Source organism: Parasteatoda tepidariorum, chromosome 11 (genome assembly GCF_982258835.1).
Source record: "Parasteatoda tepidariorum strain Cologne lab strain chromosome 11, Ptep-v5.0, whole genome shotgun sequence".
NCBI lineage: Eukaryota > Metazoa > Arthropoda > Arachnida > Araneae > Theridiidae > Parasteatoda > Parasteatoda tepidariorum.
The window spans coordinates 13,897,232-13,917,622 of NC_141765.1; the positions used below are offsets into that span (position 1 = coordinate 13,897,232).

General features: G+C 27.5%; 2 protein-coding genes across 5 annotated transcripts in view; one reads left to right on the forward strand and one right to left on the reverse strand.

Moving 5' to 3' along the window:
• Positions 1-9,634, reverse strand: part of Wdr81 (WD repeat domain 81) — a 107,870-nt gene extending 98,236 nt beyond the window's left edge. For 2 of the 3 annotated variants that reach the window (XM_016052860.4, XM_043048186.3), the window contains exon 1: positions 9,414-9,634. In XM_016052860.4, coding sequence (XP_015908346.3) covers positions 9,414-9,500 — 87 coding nt within the window. In that variant the 5' untranslated portion in view covers positions 9,501-9,634. The remainder of the gene's footprint in view (positions 1-9,413) is intronic. The other variant, XM_071187794.2, reaches the window with a different exon arrangement.
• Positions 9,635-14,894: 5,260 nt separating this feature from the next.
• The window catches only part of LOC107440075 (atos homolog protein A), a 54,387-nt gene continuing 48,890 nt past the window's right edge, over positions 14,895-20,391 (forward strand). For both annotated transcript variants that reach the window (XR_015430525.1, XM_016052861.4), the window contains exon 1: positions 14,895-15,066. Coding sequence is in view for 1 of the 2 variants with exons in the window: in XM_016052861.4 (XP_015908347.2) it covers positions 15,048-15,066 (19 nt within the window). In the remaining variant the exon portion in view is untranslated. The remainder of the gene's footprint in view (positions 15,067-20,391) is intronic.

Sequence of the window (20,391 nt, forward strand, 5' to 3'; positions counted from 1 at the left end):
CTGATTAAAAAACAATACTATTACACTAGATATAACAGATTTATTTCTACCCGCTCTTTTAGTGAAGAAAATTTTTTCATTAAAGGTACAAAAGGCTAATAAAATTTGTTGGCAGATCAGAGCATTGAAAAAGTTAGACTATTAGTATTAAAGCTCTTTAAGAGATGTAGATACAGAAAAACATAATGCACCAAAGAAATCAGTTTATACTGAAATAGGCATTAATTTAGAACTCCATTCTTTCAAAATTTATGTGTCCAAGAAAAATTAAACTTCTGCTCTTTTTTTCCCTTTTAATTTAAATAATGGGAATCGTATTGGCATTCTTTTAAGCTGTAAAAGATAAGGTTTTTTCAAGCTTTGTCACAAACATGCATTTCTTGCTCAATATAAATATTTTTCTACCGATTGACGCAAAATATCTGTGTTTATGTAATTTAGGAAAAATATCCAACATACAATAACACTGTTGATGTGTTTCTTTATAGTTTTACAAAATTATCTATATTTCAGACGGAAATAAATTTTTCTTATATAGATAATAGCTAATTTGTTATTTACTAAAAAGAAAAATTCATTTAATTGAACATGTAAATTATTAATGAAATCATTGCTTCTTAGTTTTAGATATTAAAACTTACTACTAAACAAGAAAAAATTTGATAAAAATCATAATTTTAAAATGCAAAAATCTCGTTATGTTTTAAGTAATTTAATTTAAAATGTTTATCACAAAAACAAAACTCTGCCCATGCTACAATTTAAATTGACCGAAAACTTTTCACGAGTTTTAAATAAGAATTGCTAATTGATAGAAAATGGAACATATGTTAATATGATTTTGAATGGTGCAAATAAAATATAAGCTAACTTGAAAACTTCAAAATTTTTTCATGTTAGTTTTATCAGGGTGGGCAATTTCCCCCCACTGCAAGAAAGAAATGTTGTGGGAGAAATAAGTTTCTTTCAAGTGTAAGAAATGAAAGAGTCCAGGGCCCGCGTTGAGCATTTGTCATCTTGCCAAATGCGATAAAATCGAGAATTCAGCAACAAGAAAAAAATTGTGCTTTGGCGAAAGTATTGACGAGTCATTTTTTCTACCGAAAATAAAAATATATAGTTTGTCTAAGGTAAGAACTCCCCCCTCCACAAGTTTGAAGCAGTCTGCTGCTATGGAAACAAGAATAGCCCACTTCAGGGAGGGTAGCTTCTCTATACTCTAGGGCTAACACAATAGGCCGAAGAAAAAAATTTCCTTTCTTTTGCTGACCTAAGCCAAAACCTGCTTTAAACAGTGATCCCACACCCCTACTTGAAATAGTTATACCTCTTTAACGTAATTAGGGGAGTTCTTACTTTAGACAAACTATATATTCCTCTCGATCCTGAAAATAGATGGAAAAAAAAGGACAAAAGAATTTTTTTTAACAAATCCTGCATTTTGAATCAATTATAGTAACTTCCGTTAGATACGGCGCATAACAAATTAGAATTACATTAAGTCCAGATGACGTAAGCATTAAGCAACAAGAGAGATTATGTAAGCATGAGACAAATTACTGTAAAATACAGATTACCAAGTTCATTGTTGGATCACGGGATATAATGTGATGAAATTTTTCCTACGGTACGTGTCAATAAAAGCAGATTAAGCGGTAGCAAGCTGCATATTTTCATTCAAATATTTTTGCCGAAAATATGCTTCTCGTGACAATAACAGATACAATAACGTGACAATAAAGTAATGTTGCTTCAGGTTTATCCTTATAATACAACTTACTGATACTACTTTTATTTGTATCATGTTAATTAGAGTTAAAATCCATTACACATATTAAAGTTAATTTAAATTTTAATGATCAAAATTATCTTGAATACAATTGAACAACATTCTAGAATACAAGTGGGGGGAGAAGTTAAGATCACTCACCAGGGCATCATCTCTATTCTTTCTTAATCACCTTCCAACAGCTAGTCAAAGCATCAACTGATTCCTAAATGGATGCAACCCCTACAGCAAGAGGGAACTTTGCCAAACTCACCCTCTGGCTCACTTTATCGATGTTTTTGGCGTACTTACTATTTTGGGACTCCTTGCTCTGCATCACTTATTTTACTGCCCCTAATATAAGAAGTTATCAAACACTAACCTAAACCTATTATACTATTTCTTTTTCTTAAAGACAATAAAATAACATCTACATTTTTCATCTTCTTTCTTATTTATTTCTCATTTACTCCTCCCCAACTGCAAAATGACTCTTGATTTGAATTTACATTTTATAAAATAATTCTATTTATAGTAAATTTGTAATTTGATTTAAAGTTTTCTACAGGAAAAAATCAATTACCCTTGGCTAAGAATTTTGAAATTTGACTAATTTTACTGGTTAATAATTTGAAGTCCTTAGTGCGGGCCTAAAGAATTCTTTTGTTTAAAATTGTATGTTTTACATAATATATTTAATACATTTAAACAAACATTTATATCTCTTCAATAACACATTTTTATGTGAAAACTTAATTTTGAGAAAGGAATTTACTGTTGAAAAAAAAAGCATTTATTGAAATTTTTAGAAGTTAAATAGACATAACTTAAAGCATTGTTTCTCAACCGCCAGTTTGCGAAATAGTGTCAGTCTGCAAACACTATTCACATGTCCACAGAAGGGATCTAGATTATATATTAGGTGACTTTTTTTGCACAAAAGAATATATAGCTAAAGCTTTTAACCCATCAATCATATTTTCACTTATAAATAATATTTCTTCACTTATAATATTAATTCCCTTATAAATATAAGTTTTGGGGAAAATGTATGCAAGAACAGCTTTGAAATACTTTCTTCTTTCTGCAATTTTATAAATATGAAAATCCATGCAAATTTAATTTTGAAGCACTAAAAGGAACTTGTTTTGACTTTTGATAAATATTATCCTCTATAAAGGGATAAACGTGTAGGGAATTGTATATAAAATATTTATTAACTAAAAACCAAAAATAATCTTACTATCTAATCTTGCAAACTAATCTTACTAAGAATATATTGAACTATCTTAAGATTAATGATTAAAATCACAACTCAATCGAAGAACATACATTAATTTTGGATAAAAGCTAGAAAAGAATGACAACATCTTTACGCAAAAACAGGTTTTATAGCCATTTTTTTAAACAATTTGTCTGAAACTAGATTTTCAGTTAAGAGTGTTATTAACACAAAGCACCGAAATTGACTTTATCTTGTGCATGCTTTATGAGTTGCTATAACAAGTTTGGCAGCTAGGAATGACATGTTAGTCAGCAGCAAACAACAACAGCAATAACATTAAATTCAGTTTTTTTTATTTTTTGAAAGTTTATTATTTCCTTTCAATTAATTTCATTTTTACTTCTAATCTTTCGCGATTACACACGGTTATATAATTTGGTTTCACTGCTTTGTTATTTAAGTAGCAAAATTAATATAGGGTGATCCGGGGTAATTCACTATCACTCTGTTTCTGGGGTAAATAATGATCACCTAAGTTTTATTTAAAAAAATAATATCTTTTTTAAATTTGAGACATGGACAAGAATGCTTGTTCACTTTACTAAAGTATAACTACATTTGCTTAAAAATAGTTTTTTATTTAATCTAACAAAATAAGTATCTTTTAAATTGCTTTCTGCATTTTCCCTTTCAAAGATGGGTTTCAAAATGTGCACTTTTTTGCAAGGATCCCCCTCCTTCTCTTAATAATAAATATTTTGAGTTACTTTCTTTTTCTTTGATATAAAAATAGTGTATGCTTTTGCTTAATTATTTCACATCTACTGTAAACATTATAATTGATTATAGGAAACTATATCAAATGTTGCCCCCTACAGATGGGGTAATTATTAACCACTGGGGTAATTCCGGATCATTGTCATTTCTTCTTATAAATAGTGTAAAAAATAGCTAATAAATAGTCAATTGTCTTTTCTTAAATAACAGTTCATATTTATTAAGTGGAACAACTATAAAATATATTTTGACTATAATCACAAAATTTGTTCTTAACTGTATACAAGAAAAATGTGTCCTGATATGCACCATTTCTAGCTTGACTTACCTTGCTTCTATCTTAAATTTATGTGTGTACATTGTTAGAATAATTTTTAAGTTGATAAATTAACCTAATATAAATATGGTGAGAAATTATAAGCTTAAAAAGGATACTAAGCTTCTAGAAAGCAAAAATAGTGAATTTCTTTTAATGATTGAAAATGAAAATTTCAGTGTGAGAGCTGCTGCCAGAGATGAAGTGTTAATCTTTATTACTGATTTTAAATAAACAGTTTTATTAGCTGCTTAAACATATCTTTTTGGTTTATTTGTTTGATCTTAATGTCTTATTTGTTAATTACCATTGTATAATTATTTTTAAACAGCCCATTTACTATAAAAACTGGTGATCAGAAATTACCCTAGAAATGATCAGGATTTACCCCAGAATTGATCAAGAGAAGGGGTAATTCCTGATGAATAAAAATTTAAAATCTTTTAAATTCTAATTAGATTTTCAAACAAAAGAAGGCAGCATAAGACTCATCTCATATAGCCTCAAACTTCCATAAAATATTAAAATTCTATCTTGAACAGTTTTTTTCACAAAATCGATGTTCGCATTTTCTGATCAGGAATTACCCCAGGTCACCCTGTGTGCTAAAATAAATAGAAACTTTATTTAGATTTAAACTGGTTTAGGCCTAAAACATTTTTGGTTTTAATGGGATGTTAATGATTAAAAGCAAACTGCTAAAAATATTCCTCAAGTGCCAAATTACTAATCCTACTGGTCTGTGATAAAACACTGAAATATTTTACCTGTCTTTCAAGTAAATAGGGTTGAGAAACATTGATTTAGAGTATTTGATATAAAAGAAATTTTTTCCCAAATTGAATACTATAAAATTAGTCCGATTAGAATAACATATGTGAAAATGCAGTTAAACAATAATAAATCGAAACAAATTCATTTTGAATAAAGAGCTTATACAGTGAAATCATTAAAAGAATGTGGAATATCTGGCTGGGAGGAAGCAAGATCTATTGCTAGAGACAGGAGGCGTTGGAGGGATATGCTAGAGGCCTTAAGTGCCCAAAGGCACGTAGAGGATAAGTAAGTATACAGTGAAATCTCTTGGGAGCGACCACTCTCTGTTCCATAGCAAAATGGTCGGATGAAGATGAATTCGATGATGTAGCACCAACTGAAACTACTATTGCCCCAACAAGCTTTTTCTGACAATTCTTCTCGAGAAAAAGTTAAATGAAATATTTTATTGTAAAAATAAAATCAAATTCTCATAATCTTATAATATATAGTTAAGAAATTTAGTATTTTTTTACTTTGCAGAAAGACAGAGAGAGATGTAGAAACAAATATAAACTAAAAAATAATTTACCTAAATTATGAAGTTTTCTACTTCTTTTTATCAGAACTTTTTTGGTCACTTACGTTGAAAAGAAAATACTAGAGTAATGGTGTCAAAGTGGTTTTTTTTAAACATTAAATTACTTAGTTATTGTGTCTTTCAAAATATATCAATTGCTCAAAATAATAAACTGCTAGAAATTTGCAGTGTTTTTAGAAAAAAGAAATAACAGTAATTTAAAAATATATTATTAGCTTTTCTACAAGACTGAAAGATTACTAAATACAATTAATTATAATTATATTTTTAAACATAAAATAAATAGGTAAACATTATTTTTTTAAAATTAGATCATAGGCTTCTATGCCTTTCAAAATGGTTTTAATATTTATAACAATAGGATCCAGGAGAAGAATCTGCTTTGATGGGTAGCGAAACTATTCTTTGAAATTTGAACCTTATTCTGCATTTGTAGTTCGACAGCTGTAAATCATAATTCACGTTGTCTTGCTGTTTATGAATGCCTCGCTATTTTCACCTTTTCAAAGCTTGTTATTACTTAGGTATTGCACTTGAAGCTGCAACGACCCATTTTTTCATTAATCGTTAACACCTGGTCTAAGAACACGAATGTTTACTAGTGGAGAATGCGTTGTTGTCGAAACTCTTAAAATAGTTAAATCTCTATGACTTTATTTATTTTTAATTTTAAATGTTATCTTCCTTGGAAGGAGATTCTTTGCTGGAGGATAATCGGTATTTAACTGTAATTTCTCATAAACTTATTCTTTCCTTCATAATGAATGTTCTATATTCAGCTGTCAGACCACCCAGATATATTACAAGTTACTCATTTATTTCTGTAGAAGATAAGCGTTATCAGCGTAGCTTCTAAAGGCTATTATTATATGAAAAATAACATGTCATATTGTAGATTTTCTCCATTCCTATGTGAAGTTGGGATTGATATCTTTGACATCAAAATTATGGTGTGGTAGTGTAAGAAATTTCTTCGATATTCCTCTTTTCTTTCAAAGAAATTTCTTGTCACCACACCCACGTATACTGCACCATATGTTGATAAACAAATGCCGATTTCCGACTCTTCAGTAAAATGCAGAACAATTTAGTCGCATACTTAAAAAGAAATAATTACAAGTAAAACGAGACAGAAAGATAAATCTTAGTCTGGAAGGCAGAGCTGAAATAGGAAGTAATTGTGTTCGCTAGCATACGTAAAGAATAGCTGTCTGGCTGATTGATGATGGGATTTTAAACTTTATTTCTTGTCTAAACTTGAAAATTTTTTTATTCTTTTAAATGTTATATTTCTACCATTTTTTTTTTCTTTTTAAAGTTAGGAGTACCTTTCTTTTTTCTCTTACTTTATGCATTACACTTTTTCCTTGTACTTCAGGTTCGATAAAACATCGATTATCGACACTTTTTGGTCGATCCAGAAAACCGGGAAATTCAGATATCCGGGATAGCGATGGTCCCGAGCATCCCGGATAATTGGTTCTTTACTGTAGTTAAATATAGATTATTAAATATAGTCATTAAAAGTGTTCAAAAATGAAATTAAAAAAAAATAATAAGTAAATAAAAATTTTGAGATTGTAAATATATATACATTATATATATATATATATATATATATATATATATATATATATATATATATATATATATATATATATATATATTTGCTTAACTTTGGAGATATTTTTATATAGTTAAACACTTATTTTGTTTGCATGTAAGCCACTTTTTTAATTTCAGATAATTTTTCCATGATTAGATTTTTATTAAATTGCACATAAACTTACTTTTGCCTAATGATTAGCAAGTATTTATTAAAATTTAAATGCAGTTTTACTGCTTTTATTACCCATATTTATTGCATTTTAATTTTTATTTTTAATGACAATATTTTAAAAATTTGTGAGAAAAATGATCAAAAATGAAGACAACACGTGGAAAAATTACAGCAAAAATGGATGCTTCAGAAAACAAGATAGATTATTCATCGAAAAAATATTGAACAACAGATTTTAATAAATATAAAAATTGCAGCTAAAAGAATTTTTCTGAAATACTATAAAAGTATTCTGACAATACTTTTATTTTATTCAATAAAATGTTTTTATTTCTATAAATTAAAATAAAGAAAGCATTAATTTACTTTCTTCAAATAAAAATTTTGTTTTTTGGTCATTTTCCTCTTTCCATATCAGACAAACAAGTAAAAACTTTTTAAGCGAGAAAATTTTTCAAGCAAATATACATAACAAAATAGGCGTTTCACAGTAAATACATTATTTAAAAGAAAAAATAGTAATTTTCAGTTATAAATTAAAATACATATTGAAATTTGAATCTTTTACTCTCCGATAACACCTCTGAGTTGACATCGGGAGTCACCACATTAAAACTTAAAATTTTTATATCTCATTAATTTGAAGCCACAATAAATTCATTAATTTCAGAAGCTGCATAGAAATATTGCACTATGAAATTTATATGACTTAATCTTTGCTCAAACTACATATAATCAGAGAGCATTAAAAAGCCAACTTGGAATGCAAAAACTAAAATATTTTTATATAAATTACGGAAAGACCTATACAAAATTTGGCATCTACTTTGAATCGTTTACTTTCAAATAATTAAAAATTAGTTAAACGATTTAGAATATTTGCAAGACCCCTATAACAAATAAATTTGATTAGTATTATTTCCTCATAATTTTCAGATTTCCAAATTTTTTCCCACTCACCAAACTGAAATTCACATAAAAATATAGTTTTTAGATAAATGTTGAAAAAAAAATTTTCTTTTTGATTTTTTAAAATTTATATAGAAATATTGTAATTAAAATATTATTGTTGTACAAGTTTACAGAATCTTTTATGTTGCAACGCTAGAAGGAATATTATTTACAAATGAAAATTTCACTGAAATGAATTTATTGTAGGCTAATGTGAAAAATATTTTTTTATACTTTGGTGTGAAATGAATAGTTTCTGGGGATAAAATTTTTAATATTTTCAGAGCTTTATTAAATAATAAGAAAAGTTTATCTTATTTCAAATCGCAAAATGATATAAAATAAGACACACATTTAGGTTGAATGAATTTTTTTAATTATATCACCAGATTAATTTCTCCTTAATGACTGATGTTAATTTTAAATGTTGGTTTCTAAGAAATTAAAAGTTTATGTTTCAATCAATTAAGTTATTGAATTATATTAGTTTTTATTTTACAACGAAAAAAAGGATTTTATTTGTGCGAGAATATCATTTTCAATTTAAATGCTTCATTTAAAATTTTTATAACTGGATTGCATAGAATTACATACTTAATTTTCTATAAAAATAATAAAATTTTTAAAAAAAATGAAAGCATTTATTAACATTTTATAAATCTTGCTATGTTAGCGATATTCTTGCTTCAAATAATGTCTTTCTTCCCTTTGAGAACCTATTTTGGGGATATTTCCCCAGGTGAATAAGAAGAAGATCAGTCATTCCGGAAAGCTGGGGGTAGGAACTTTTTGCTACTTCTTTTCCAACTTCGGGCGTTTGCGGTATTCTGGGCATGTTGTAGTTAAGGTCGCTCGGTATTTAAAGAGTTAAAGATATTTAACTATAGATTTACTCAGAGCTATAAGCATGACAAATCATGGTCATATGCTGAAAAATGATGGAAAACTATAAATACCTTGATTTTGGGTATTTAGCCACGGCAGGGATAATACCTGGGTAAATAAAGATTAATAACTACCTTTTCCGCTGGGTATTTACCGAATTCGCATCTATAAATCATTTTCATAAATTTTTAAATTATTTTATTACGTTTATAAAATCAAAGCGTTTCAAAACCACAACAATTTTTTCTGATAACTACAAAAATAGGAAATAATTTTAATTAAATAAAAATTCTTGCATAAAATAGTTCTAAGACCAATTTGAACAATTATTTAGTGGGTGGAAATAAAACTAACCAAGCATATAGCTTCATCGAAAGCATACTGCTTAATGTTCTTTAAAGGAATTCCCAAGATGCGATGGATTTCTTCAATGAGGTCCATTCTTCATAGTCTTTTAAAATTTGAAAATTTTAATCTCATTTCTCGAAGCTTATTGAAAGAAACAAAAATTTAAATTTTCTGTCAAATTTGTGTTCTGTTTGTTTTGATTAGGACGCTTTCCCCCTTCTATTTCTGTTACATGAGTTCTTTAATCGTAAATTATCTGGTCAGCCTGGACTTCCGGCGACACAATTGTTTAACCTCAAGGAGCATTTTCACTGTATAAGAAAAATCGCGAATCAAAGATGTGAAGCATCTGAGCTGAGTAAATGATTCGTGAACTTTTTGCGGGAACGGCTAAACCACTTGCGTATAGAGAAGCACTAAGAAAGGCAGAGAAAATATGCATTAAAATTTTTCCCAGCTTTCGAAGACATGCCATCACAGTTTGGACCTTCTGCAGAGGGAGTGTCTCTCCCATTTGGGGTTATTTCCATCATAGGTTTCCGTGCCTTTCTCAGCGATACCAAAATAAGGTGGTATGGAGTATAGCAGTGAGACCTCGCTGAGCTAAAGATAAACGAAGCTGGAAGATTAAAGAAAATGACATAAATTATTACTTTTTATTTTTAATAATAAAAATATAGTACCTAAAATATATTCTTTTTTGTACTTAAATTGTAATTTATTTTTTGTTTGAAGAGTTGTTGCTGTTGCAGTTAATTTACGTCGCACTAGAGCTGCACAATGGGCTAATGGTGACGGTCTAGGAAACATCCCTGAGGATGATCCGAAGACAGGCCATCACAATTTTGATCATCTGCAGAGGGGATGGCACCCCTGCTTCGGTAGCTCAACGAGCTGCACGTGAAGTCAAGCACTTTACGGTAGAACAGTTTAACGAGGACCAATACCGCACACCCTGGGTCCCTACGCAGACTGATCCAAGTGGTCACCCACCCGTACACTAAGCTCCTGGAAACATTGGAATTCCAAGTAATTAGTTTATTTATATTAAAATTAAAATCATTTCTTTTATCATATAAAATCAACAAAGCAGATATTTTCTTCTTTTATAATACCCAAATCCAAAAAATTGAAATTAATATTATCATCATGATTACGAAGCAAGATTAATTCCTCGGGGTAAATATCATTTAATAAAATAGTATAATCTTGAAAATTAAAGATAAGTTATCAATATATCTAAAAACAAATTTAATACTAAGAGTATAATTTTTTTTCATAATGAAGAGATGAATAATTAGATCCTTGTGGTATTCCATCAATTTGAAGAAACATATCCCTTCCATTAATAAAGATAATTATTAAAAAGACGAAAATTAATCAGAATTTCCCAATAATCAGAATCGCAACAAGGGATATTTTTAAAATCATAGTAATAATTCAAAAGGGAATCTTTTAGTTTAGAGAGGGGAATGCTATAGAAAAGATCCTACAAATCAATAGAATTAATTTTATCATGTTTAATGAATTCTAAAATCGGTTGATTATTAGTGATAATCCAAGAGAAACCATCTTTTGAAATATTGTTAATAATTTTATTTAAGTAGTTATAGAAAATGGTGCCAGGTTTAGTTAGATAAGTATTAGATCCACATGTGATAGTTCTAAATTTTACAGGAATTTTATGAAATTTAGGACAGATAATTAAGTAAGGAAATTGTATATTGCTAATTTTAATTTTAAATCTCTTATATAAAGCTAAAATTTCTCAAATGACAAAATTATTATTGACATTACTAAGTTTAAAATTTTTACTATTTTTTAATTCCATATTTAAAACTTCTAAAATTATTTATAGTCATCTTCTTTAAATTATCCAGTATAATATTACCTTGCGCACATCCATTTTCGGGCCCATCCTTGGTAACTAACAAATCAAATGCACTTCAGTAATGCAGTAAGAATGCACTTTAAAACAAAACTCCTCTAGTTACGCTCAATTTGCGCTTTTGTTTTCACACTTTGCAATCTGGCAATCTTGTTACGAAAATATTTTAAATCATTCTTGAATAATTTCCCGTTCATGTAAGTTCATTTGAATTCACTGCTCGCTTTATAGATTATGTTTTATTCTGTTTTTTCTTTATATTTTATTTTCTGTTTTTACGTGTTATTTTTACTCATTGTGTTCTATTTTATTTATTTGTTGCAATTTTTGTAAAAATGCTTTGAGTGTTCCTCACACTATTGTGATGATATATTTTGCTTTGGCTATATTGATACAATATTAGAAAGCACTCTTTTTTGCGGATATAATCGTGTGGGCAGATAAAAAGATTATATCTTTTATTTTCCGGATTTTTTAAAAAAAATTTATCCTTTTCTTTCGGATTTTTATTATTATTATTTCTTTCTTCCAGTTTTTTTTTATTTTTTATTCTTATTACTATTTTTCTTTTCCCCCCTTTTTTCATATGTCTGTAATTTTCCTTTGTTTTATCTTCATTTTGAACCAAGATATATATATATATATATATATATATATATATATATATATATATATATATATATATATATATATATATATATATATATATATATATATATATATATATATTTATATATATAAACTCACATGCCTCAATTCCATTCAATATTCGCTAAAAAAAGTTATGAAGAATCATTGTAATCCAATGAAACCATTAAAGCAAAACTTAATGTAATTGATCAATGTTAGTCAATGATTGTGTTATGCTCGGATAGTGATAATTTTCAATTTTCGTAAAGATAATCGATTTTTAAACCGCCCATGTGGTATTTTTCTGTTAGCCCTTCCAAAAGTAGAACTGACTTGTTAACGGCATTATGGCTATTTTTCTTTAATGTCTTTTAATTTTTTGGAAATAAATATAAGAAAGAAATAAATCTATAAAAGAAAAAGATATACACAATGTTTTATTCTGAATAACTTTTGATCTTAAAATTGAAAAATTCTGAACTAAGATGCAATATTCCTAACATAACGAAAGATATTCTATATAACAGTGAAAATGATAATTTAAGTTTCAAAACCGCACACAAACATGACAAATACGATAAATTTGGAACCGTTTTTAAGAATTTCAGTACTATTTTAACATGTTTTATTTCGCTTTTAGAACAAATTATTGCAAACCAAAAATTCTCCGCATTTATTAATAAAATTCATTCATTTGAGGATGAAATCTTATAAAAAAATTATAGATAAACAAATTAAATAAATAAATAAAAATTAATAACAATTTTTTCTTATTTTTAATATTTTTTCAATTTAAATTAAGCGATAATATCTTATGTGGCAAAGATACCATTTTAATAATTTCCATCTTAGTATTTGACCATTAAAAATTACATATTTTATAAATTCTGAAATATACGCTTTACAATGAAAACTGTTAAAAATACTTTACCATAAACTTATTTTAGAGTAAATAGGTGCAAACAGTATTTGATTCCCACTTTCGGGAAATCCTCAAAATTGAAAAATAAGATTTAGAGGTTCGCATTTTTAATTTGTTTTCTAATTAAACCAAAACTTATCAGCTATTCCCACATAAAGAAGGATCTTAAAAATATAAATCCGTCGAATACTGGCCCATTTAAACATATTTATTTAACATTTCTGAATATAATATAAATTAAAAGAAAACGCATTCTAATTTATTTATTTATTACTTGTGCTTGAAAAAAAAATCTTGATTCTAAATTATAAAAATAAGTTTCTATCAATATTATACTTATGTAAACAATCGGCGGAATTTAAAAAAAAAGAAGAAAGATAAATAAAATGCTTTAATTAATATGTTCTCCTTTAGAATTGTAACTATAATGTTATGCACTAGATTTATCATAATTTGTTTCCCAATCGTATGAAATACTTTAATTGATATGTTCTCCTTTAGAATTTTAAATTATAATGTTATGAGTTAGATTTATCAATATTTGTTTCCCAATTGTATAATAAAACTAATAAAAATGTAAAAAATGCATAAATGTAAATACGAAATCATTAACATTCCTGCTTAAAATGATAACATTAGAGAATGTTTTTTTAAAATTTATTTTCTTTTCTTTTCTGTTGCATGAGATTTTTCAACGAATCTTAGATATTTCCGCGATATTACTTTTATATAAATTCCCCACTTCTTTGCTGCGTAGGAAGTCGTAGGAAAGAGGTGATAATGCATTTCAGTTAATGATGTGATACGTTAATATCATTTTTATCTTGTCTTAAGTGTTATTTTTAAAGGAGCAGACAAGCATATATGTATGTGTATAAATTAAACTGAAAATATCATTTTGAAAAAAATCTAAAGCTTTCGGAACAAAACTAATTTCAGATTTGAAATCCTCACACCCGAATTAAGCAAGATCAAGTAATTGTATAAATACAGCAAAAAGAATTTGTTTCCTAGTGTATTCAAAAATGTCTATAATGAATTTTCCGTAAGAATTTAGTTTTAAATTTAAAGAAGTAGAGGAATTTAAGCTTTTTTAAATTTCTATAATAATTCTTCCTTTTTATAGAATTCAATTATTTTTATAAAATGTAGTTCGTTTTATAATTCATAAATTTAATTTAAGATGGTTTTAATGGTTTTCGAAGAAAAAAATATTTCTGCTTATAAATTGTCATTTTATTTCCTCTAAAGTTTTATTTCTCACAAGTGTGCCTAAAAAATACCAAGATGTTTAAGAACCGTTCAAAAAGTACGTACATCCCGAAGGGGGAGGAGGGGATTTGCTATTTTGTACGGTTTTGTACGATGGGGAAAGGGGGAGGTATTATACAAAGTACGTATATTATAAGCATACACCAAATTTAAATTTGACTTTTTCCTACACATGTAAATACACATATGTTTGTTCTTGTATTTTTTTTCCCACGGCGACTACTTGTTAGAATGAGTAAATCAGTTCTCAAATAAAGTTGTCCCGCAAAATAAAAAATTAGGGGGGAGTAGAGTAATAAAATGTACGAACTCTAAGGGGGGGGGGAGTAAGATTTCGGTAATGTACGAAGGGGGGAGGGGGTCAAAATTTCTCCATTTCTGTGTACATACTTTCTGAACAATAGGTTATAGTTTTATAAAGCATTATAGATATATTAGAAAATTGATATTAATTTCAAATTAAGTTATTTGCAAGTTATAACTTTTAATTTGAGTTATGATCAATAAATCACTCTTGCTATACGAATTATTAGTAATTCATTCCCTTTCAATAAATTATGGTTATAACTGACGAGCTTCATTGTTTTTGTTTTAAGTTGTTATTTAATTATCTCTTACTTAAGAATTAATGAAAGAAAAGAAAAAAAAAAGTTCATATATCAGCTGACTTGGTATATGTAGAAAAACTTTAGTTGGAGAAATTATGAAGACGGGGCGCTGATGTCATGTGGTAGATGACGTAAGAGACTTGATCAGCTGGTCAGGTCTTGTAAACGTTCGTACCTGTCAGTTGAGTAGTAGTAGTGAAAGGAGAACATGCTCTGTCAGATATTGTTTATTAATTCCGTGTTTTTTTAGTGTTCTGTTGTTGTTTTAATTGCTATCTGTATTTTTCTAATTCCTAGAAAGTTTTGAAATCGCAATCAGAATGAGACACAGTTCTCCTAGTAAGTAGTTTTTTTTTTCTTTCCAGATACACCCAAAAACAAGTAAACTTAAATTGAAGACTATGTTATTTATGCAATTTAATAGGACACGAACTTTATTTTATAAGAAAAAATCAGAAACTTTTTTTTAAAGTTTATTTTATATTTTTATTTGTTTTTCGAGTATTTAAACTTATTGGACTTGAGAGTTTAAACTTATTAATGCAACAGGATTGAAAGTTTTGAACTTTGCAATTAGCTGATTGCGTAAGCAATTAATCAAACATACGAACTGTTATGCTCAATAAGAATATTACGATTGCATTATAAATCATTAGAATTTGGCGCAGCAAGTCACTTCCGGCACTTGTCCCGTGAAACTTTATATTTAAATAGATATCAACTCCAGATAAACAAAGCATTTTTTAAGCTGTGGAAAAATATTAAATGTTATATCTATAAAGGGTTAAATTTTTACTATACAAATTTAATACTCTTAAAAAAATCTCCCTCAGGGTCTATTGCAGAAAAAAAAAAAACTCCTAAGGTACTGTGATTTTTCTTTCAATTTTTTTCCTCGTCAGACTTAGTTTATAACACTATTTTGTTACCTTGAATACGAGGGACATAGCGAAAATAGAGGGTATACCGGAGTCATGCCCAGACTTACAAAATCTCGCAAATTTTAATAAAATAAAATTTTTGCGTGGGTATTAATTTTCATACTATATATAATATATATATAATTAGCAAGTGTTCTGTTCTATTTTATTTATTTATTATTATTTTTTTGTACTGTGATGAAAGTGTTAAAAGTTTTTTAAGTTTGAGTTACTTAAAATAAAGAAAATTTTTTTCGAATTAATGATCCTAGCTGCTGAGAATCAGAAAATATGCATGATTTTACAAACTATTTTCAATTAACAGAACGTTTATCTTGTAAAATATTGGCAGATGGAACAAATTTATTACACGTCTACAGTCTCGCGCCTACAGCAGTTTTTTGAAATTGCGAAGAAGTTGGAAATTAAAGAATATCTTTAAAAAATTTAGTAGAAAATAAGGTTTTTAAGGAAATTGTATCAGTAACGCAACTAGTAATTTTACTGCCACACCCCTATGAAGAATTTCCCCATTCCACCCCCCCCCCTGTTGAGGGCATAATATCCTTAAAGTTTGGAATATGATCAATATCATAGTTAGCTGCCAACTCTATTAGATTTTCCTGTCGATTACCGGATTTTGACTGTTTCAGTGGGTTTTTGTGCATTTTAAATTTTTTTTTCGAAATCTGGGAAAGTTTCTCAAAAAAAAGAAAAATTCTTATCAAAATGAATCTTTTAACCAATTTGTTGCTTATTGGGTATTTAAATGAATATGAAGTAAGTCTTATCAGCTCAAAGCTTTCAGCATGAAATTGGTCTTATAAATAAATTTAGCACCAAATTTATCTTTGGAAAATCAACTGGTTTATTTGCATTAAAAGAATGATTAAAATTGAAGACAAGCTTTAATTTAATTTTAAAAAAAAATCTTAGTTTGCCACCAAACTCCTTTTTATTTCAAAAATATGATACGTGTATTTTGTCTTCTAATTTTTCAAAAAGATATATCTATATATATCTATATATTTTTTTTTCTTATTACACTAAGGAAGAAAGAATGAAGTAATTATTAATTCAGATATGATCGAAATTCCTTGTGCACCTTCCCCTTCTAGTGCCAAAATTTTTTTCTGTGGCCTCCTTCTGAAAAATGTTTAGTACTTTTACATTAAATTAAAAAAAAATTTTGCCTCAAAAATCTAAATTTGCTATCTATATTTCGTAAAAACTATTTTTTATGCAATTTTATCGTATGCTTTGTAAGCTGAAAAGAAAAAAAAAATCTTTCCCCCAAGAATTCTTTCGGAATCGATCAATTCTCTATAAGAATCCAGACTCCCTCTTGCACTTCAATTACAGAGAAACCTGCTAATTAATGATGAACAACTTGTTAACTATTTTAAATTTAATTAAAATAATATGCTAATAAAATTTGAAGAGAAAAAATAGTTTTCTAATTGAAGCGAAAGTTGAATAAAATTTATATTGAATTAAATGTAGAAGTTTTGAGGCTTAAACGAATGTTATGTACTTAAAATAATAAGGCCAAAAAATGATGCAATAAATAACGTTTAAGGGAGAGAAAAAACTGGGAAAGATCACTGAACATTTTTACAGGATTTTTTTTTTTTTGTAAATTATTGTGTATACTTAAATTTTTTTTTACTGGAACCCGTAGTATTTGTGACTAACGAAGAAAAACTTGTAAACTTGTCTTAAAAAATGAGTACGGGTACTTAATTCAAATATTTTAACATTCCTCACAGCTGTCTAACGTCGCTATCTATTTTTTCTGTTTTGAATGTACTAAATGTTGGACCTTTTATCTAGAATTATTCTCCAAGCTAAAGGGATAATTCCTTTTTTCGTTTGAATATAAAATATTTGCAAATTCAAGTTTTCGTTAAAATGTAAAAGATCTGCTAAAAATGTTGTGAATTATTGAAAAAAATCTTAATTTTCTGAATCTCTAACTACTGTAGTAAGAATTTCTTTCTGCTAAGATTGTGTTTTTGTGAAAAAACACAAAAATCAATCTAAAGAGTTTGTTTCACAGTAATGAATCAAAGATGACACAAGTGTCGAGTCTGTCAACAGACCGGGATTTTTCCTAGCATGATCCATTATTTGGTCTTTATAGAAGAAATTCTACTTAAAAACCTTCCCTTTTAAAGAAAGTTAACAAAAAATTGCTCCAAGGAATTGCATTTGTGACAAATACTTTTTGGGAACTTATAAAAGGAAGCTGAATGGGATAAAAATTCTTTAGAAATAGTAAGGATAAACAACAGTAAACACAGAGTGTTAAGCTGTTTACATTTTTAGAAACCTTGTCAGAAAATAAAGTTTAGAAAGTATACACTTTCAGGTCACAAATTAATATTCAAGCAAGGATTAATATAAAAGCTAACTCTATTGAAATTTGAAAAAAAAAAAAAAAAGAAATTAGGATAAAAAAACAACAACATTAAAACTGTTGGAATCCCAGATGAAGCTTAAAATGCTTCTAATAGCCACATATCAACTCCTTCCTGTTTTCTTAGACAATCAAATAGGTTTTGATGTTTTTGAACCCCACCTTCCTCAATTCGTTAAATTAAGATGGCTTTCTTTTTGTCACCTAAATATTAATTTGCAACCCCAATGTGTACACTTTTCTGATTTTCATTTTCACCAAGGATTCTAAAAATGTATGTTAAGGGTGGTGATTGTAGAACACTCTAATTCAAGTGATATCAATCAATAATCCATCAATGTTACACACACACATACATAAATCTCAAACAAAAGTTAGATTTATTTATATTTTTAATTCGTAAATACATATTAAGAGTAAGAAAGTAAGGCAATCTATCTAAGAAAATTTAATTAAGTAAAATAAATATCAAGTGTAACAAATAGAAAACAGAAATTCAAGTAATTAAACAGGGTATACCGTAATTATTTCCCTTAATATATATTTTTTATAGAATCCTGACGAAAAAAAAAGTCGTGAAATTCTATGCATTATGAGTTGCAAGATTAAAAAATAAATAGCCGTTAACATAACATTCAATCTAACAAATAATTAATGAGGTTGAAGGTCGAGTTAAGGCTATCAAAACTAGTTTGGATGATTTTAAAATATGTTCGCCTGTAGTTTCATCCGACTAATAATCTAGTTTATGGTTATTTTATCCTTACCATGACTGATATCAATTTATTTCAGACAGCCTTTTTCCTTTCCAAACACAAATATTGCTTCAGAAAGTAGGGTTTTCTGAATGTCTAGAAATGGTCAACATGTCTCAAATAAAATTAGCCTATTTTTGGCTAGACACAAATATATTTAATGAAATGTATGCCAAGTATTATTTCTTCTACATATTGAGCTTTTTAATTAATTCTTGGATAAGCACGTAAACTTTCGAGAGATGGACAACGTTAAATTGCATTAAAAATGTATCTTTATAATTTGCATAACTAATTTCTTATTCGTGTATTCAATTTTATGATTGATTGAAACATGTTACTGCTTCATTTAATTCATTCCTCTCCCTATAGCACACCGTAGCCACTACCTCACTAGTCTTTACTTGAGCGTAACGTTAACAGATACCAAAAAAAAAAAAAAATCCTCTGTTTTTTTTATTTAAGAAATAGTATATTGTTATCTAACAAATGCACTTTTGCTTAGTCTATATTTTTCACCAAGACATTATATAAATCAGTTTCTGAGTGATTTTTCCCCAAAATTTTTAGACCTGTCGTAAATAAAATTGTTATTCCGTGCGTTTAGGCATTTTATTAGGGTTTCAGAATCAATTAAATAGCATGCTTGTGTTAACGACGTTTCGAAGTGAAATAAAAAGTGTAGGATTGTCGATATCTCAATTATTACATTTTTACAGAGACTAATACTCCATCATATAATACTTCATCATATAATTCAATAATACTTCATCACTATTTCAGAAAAAAAATCAGTAAAATTTTGGGACTAGAAGTTACTTTAACCTCCTTAGCTTTAAATAATGGCAGAAAACGCTATTTTTATTTGAAAATATGTAGTTTAGAAGAAAATAAACTTATTAATTGTATAAATAATTTTTTTAAGACCTCACAAACTTTGTATGAAATGCATTTTTTTTTTTTTCATTCTTAAAATTTTTTTTTCTCCATCTTTATGCTACGAATCAAACAAAAAGAAAAAAAAATTATATTAAAAATCAGTTTTTTTTTATTTTACGTTTGAAATATTTTCAGTGTTTCCTCCAATATCCAATAAAAATTTATTGAACTACATATTTTTTTTAAAAAAAGCAATATAATTTAATGCATACATTATTGGTGCATCGACAAAAGGTTACCGTGGATAAAAAAAAAAAAAATTGAAGTTGCTTTTATTAATTTTTTTAAAATTTTATGGTTTAACGTCTTTTAACTCTGAGACATCGGTGTCCCTCTTATATATATTTTTTTCTGACGTTCTAATTACAAGCAAAAAAATATTTTGGTACTTTTTAATTAAAAAAAAAAAACAGTCTTAATGGTTACTAAAATAATCCACGATCGGAACTATAAAATCCAAAGAAAGTAGTTTGAATTTTTTTTTAATTTTTATTAATGTTCAAAAATTTCTTAACTGAATTTGTAAATTAAAGAAATTTCGATGATGAATAACTGTAACTCTTAGATTTAAATAACTGCAAATTTGAAAAATTATAGTTTAGAAGTGGATGTTTGGATTTTACCTTTAACA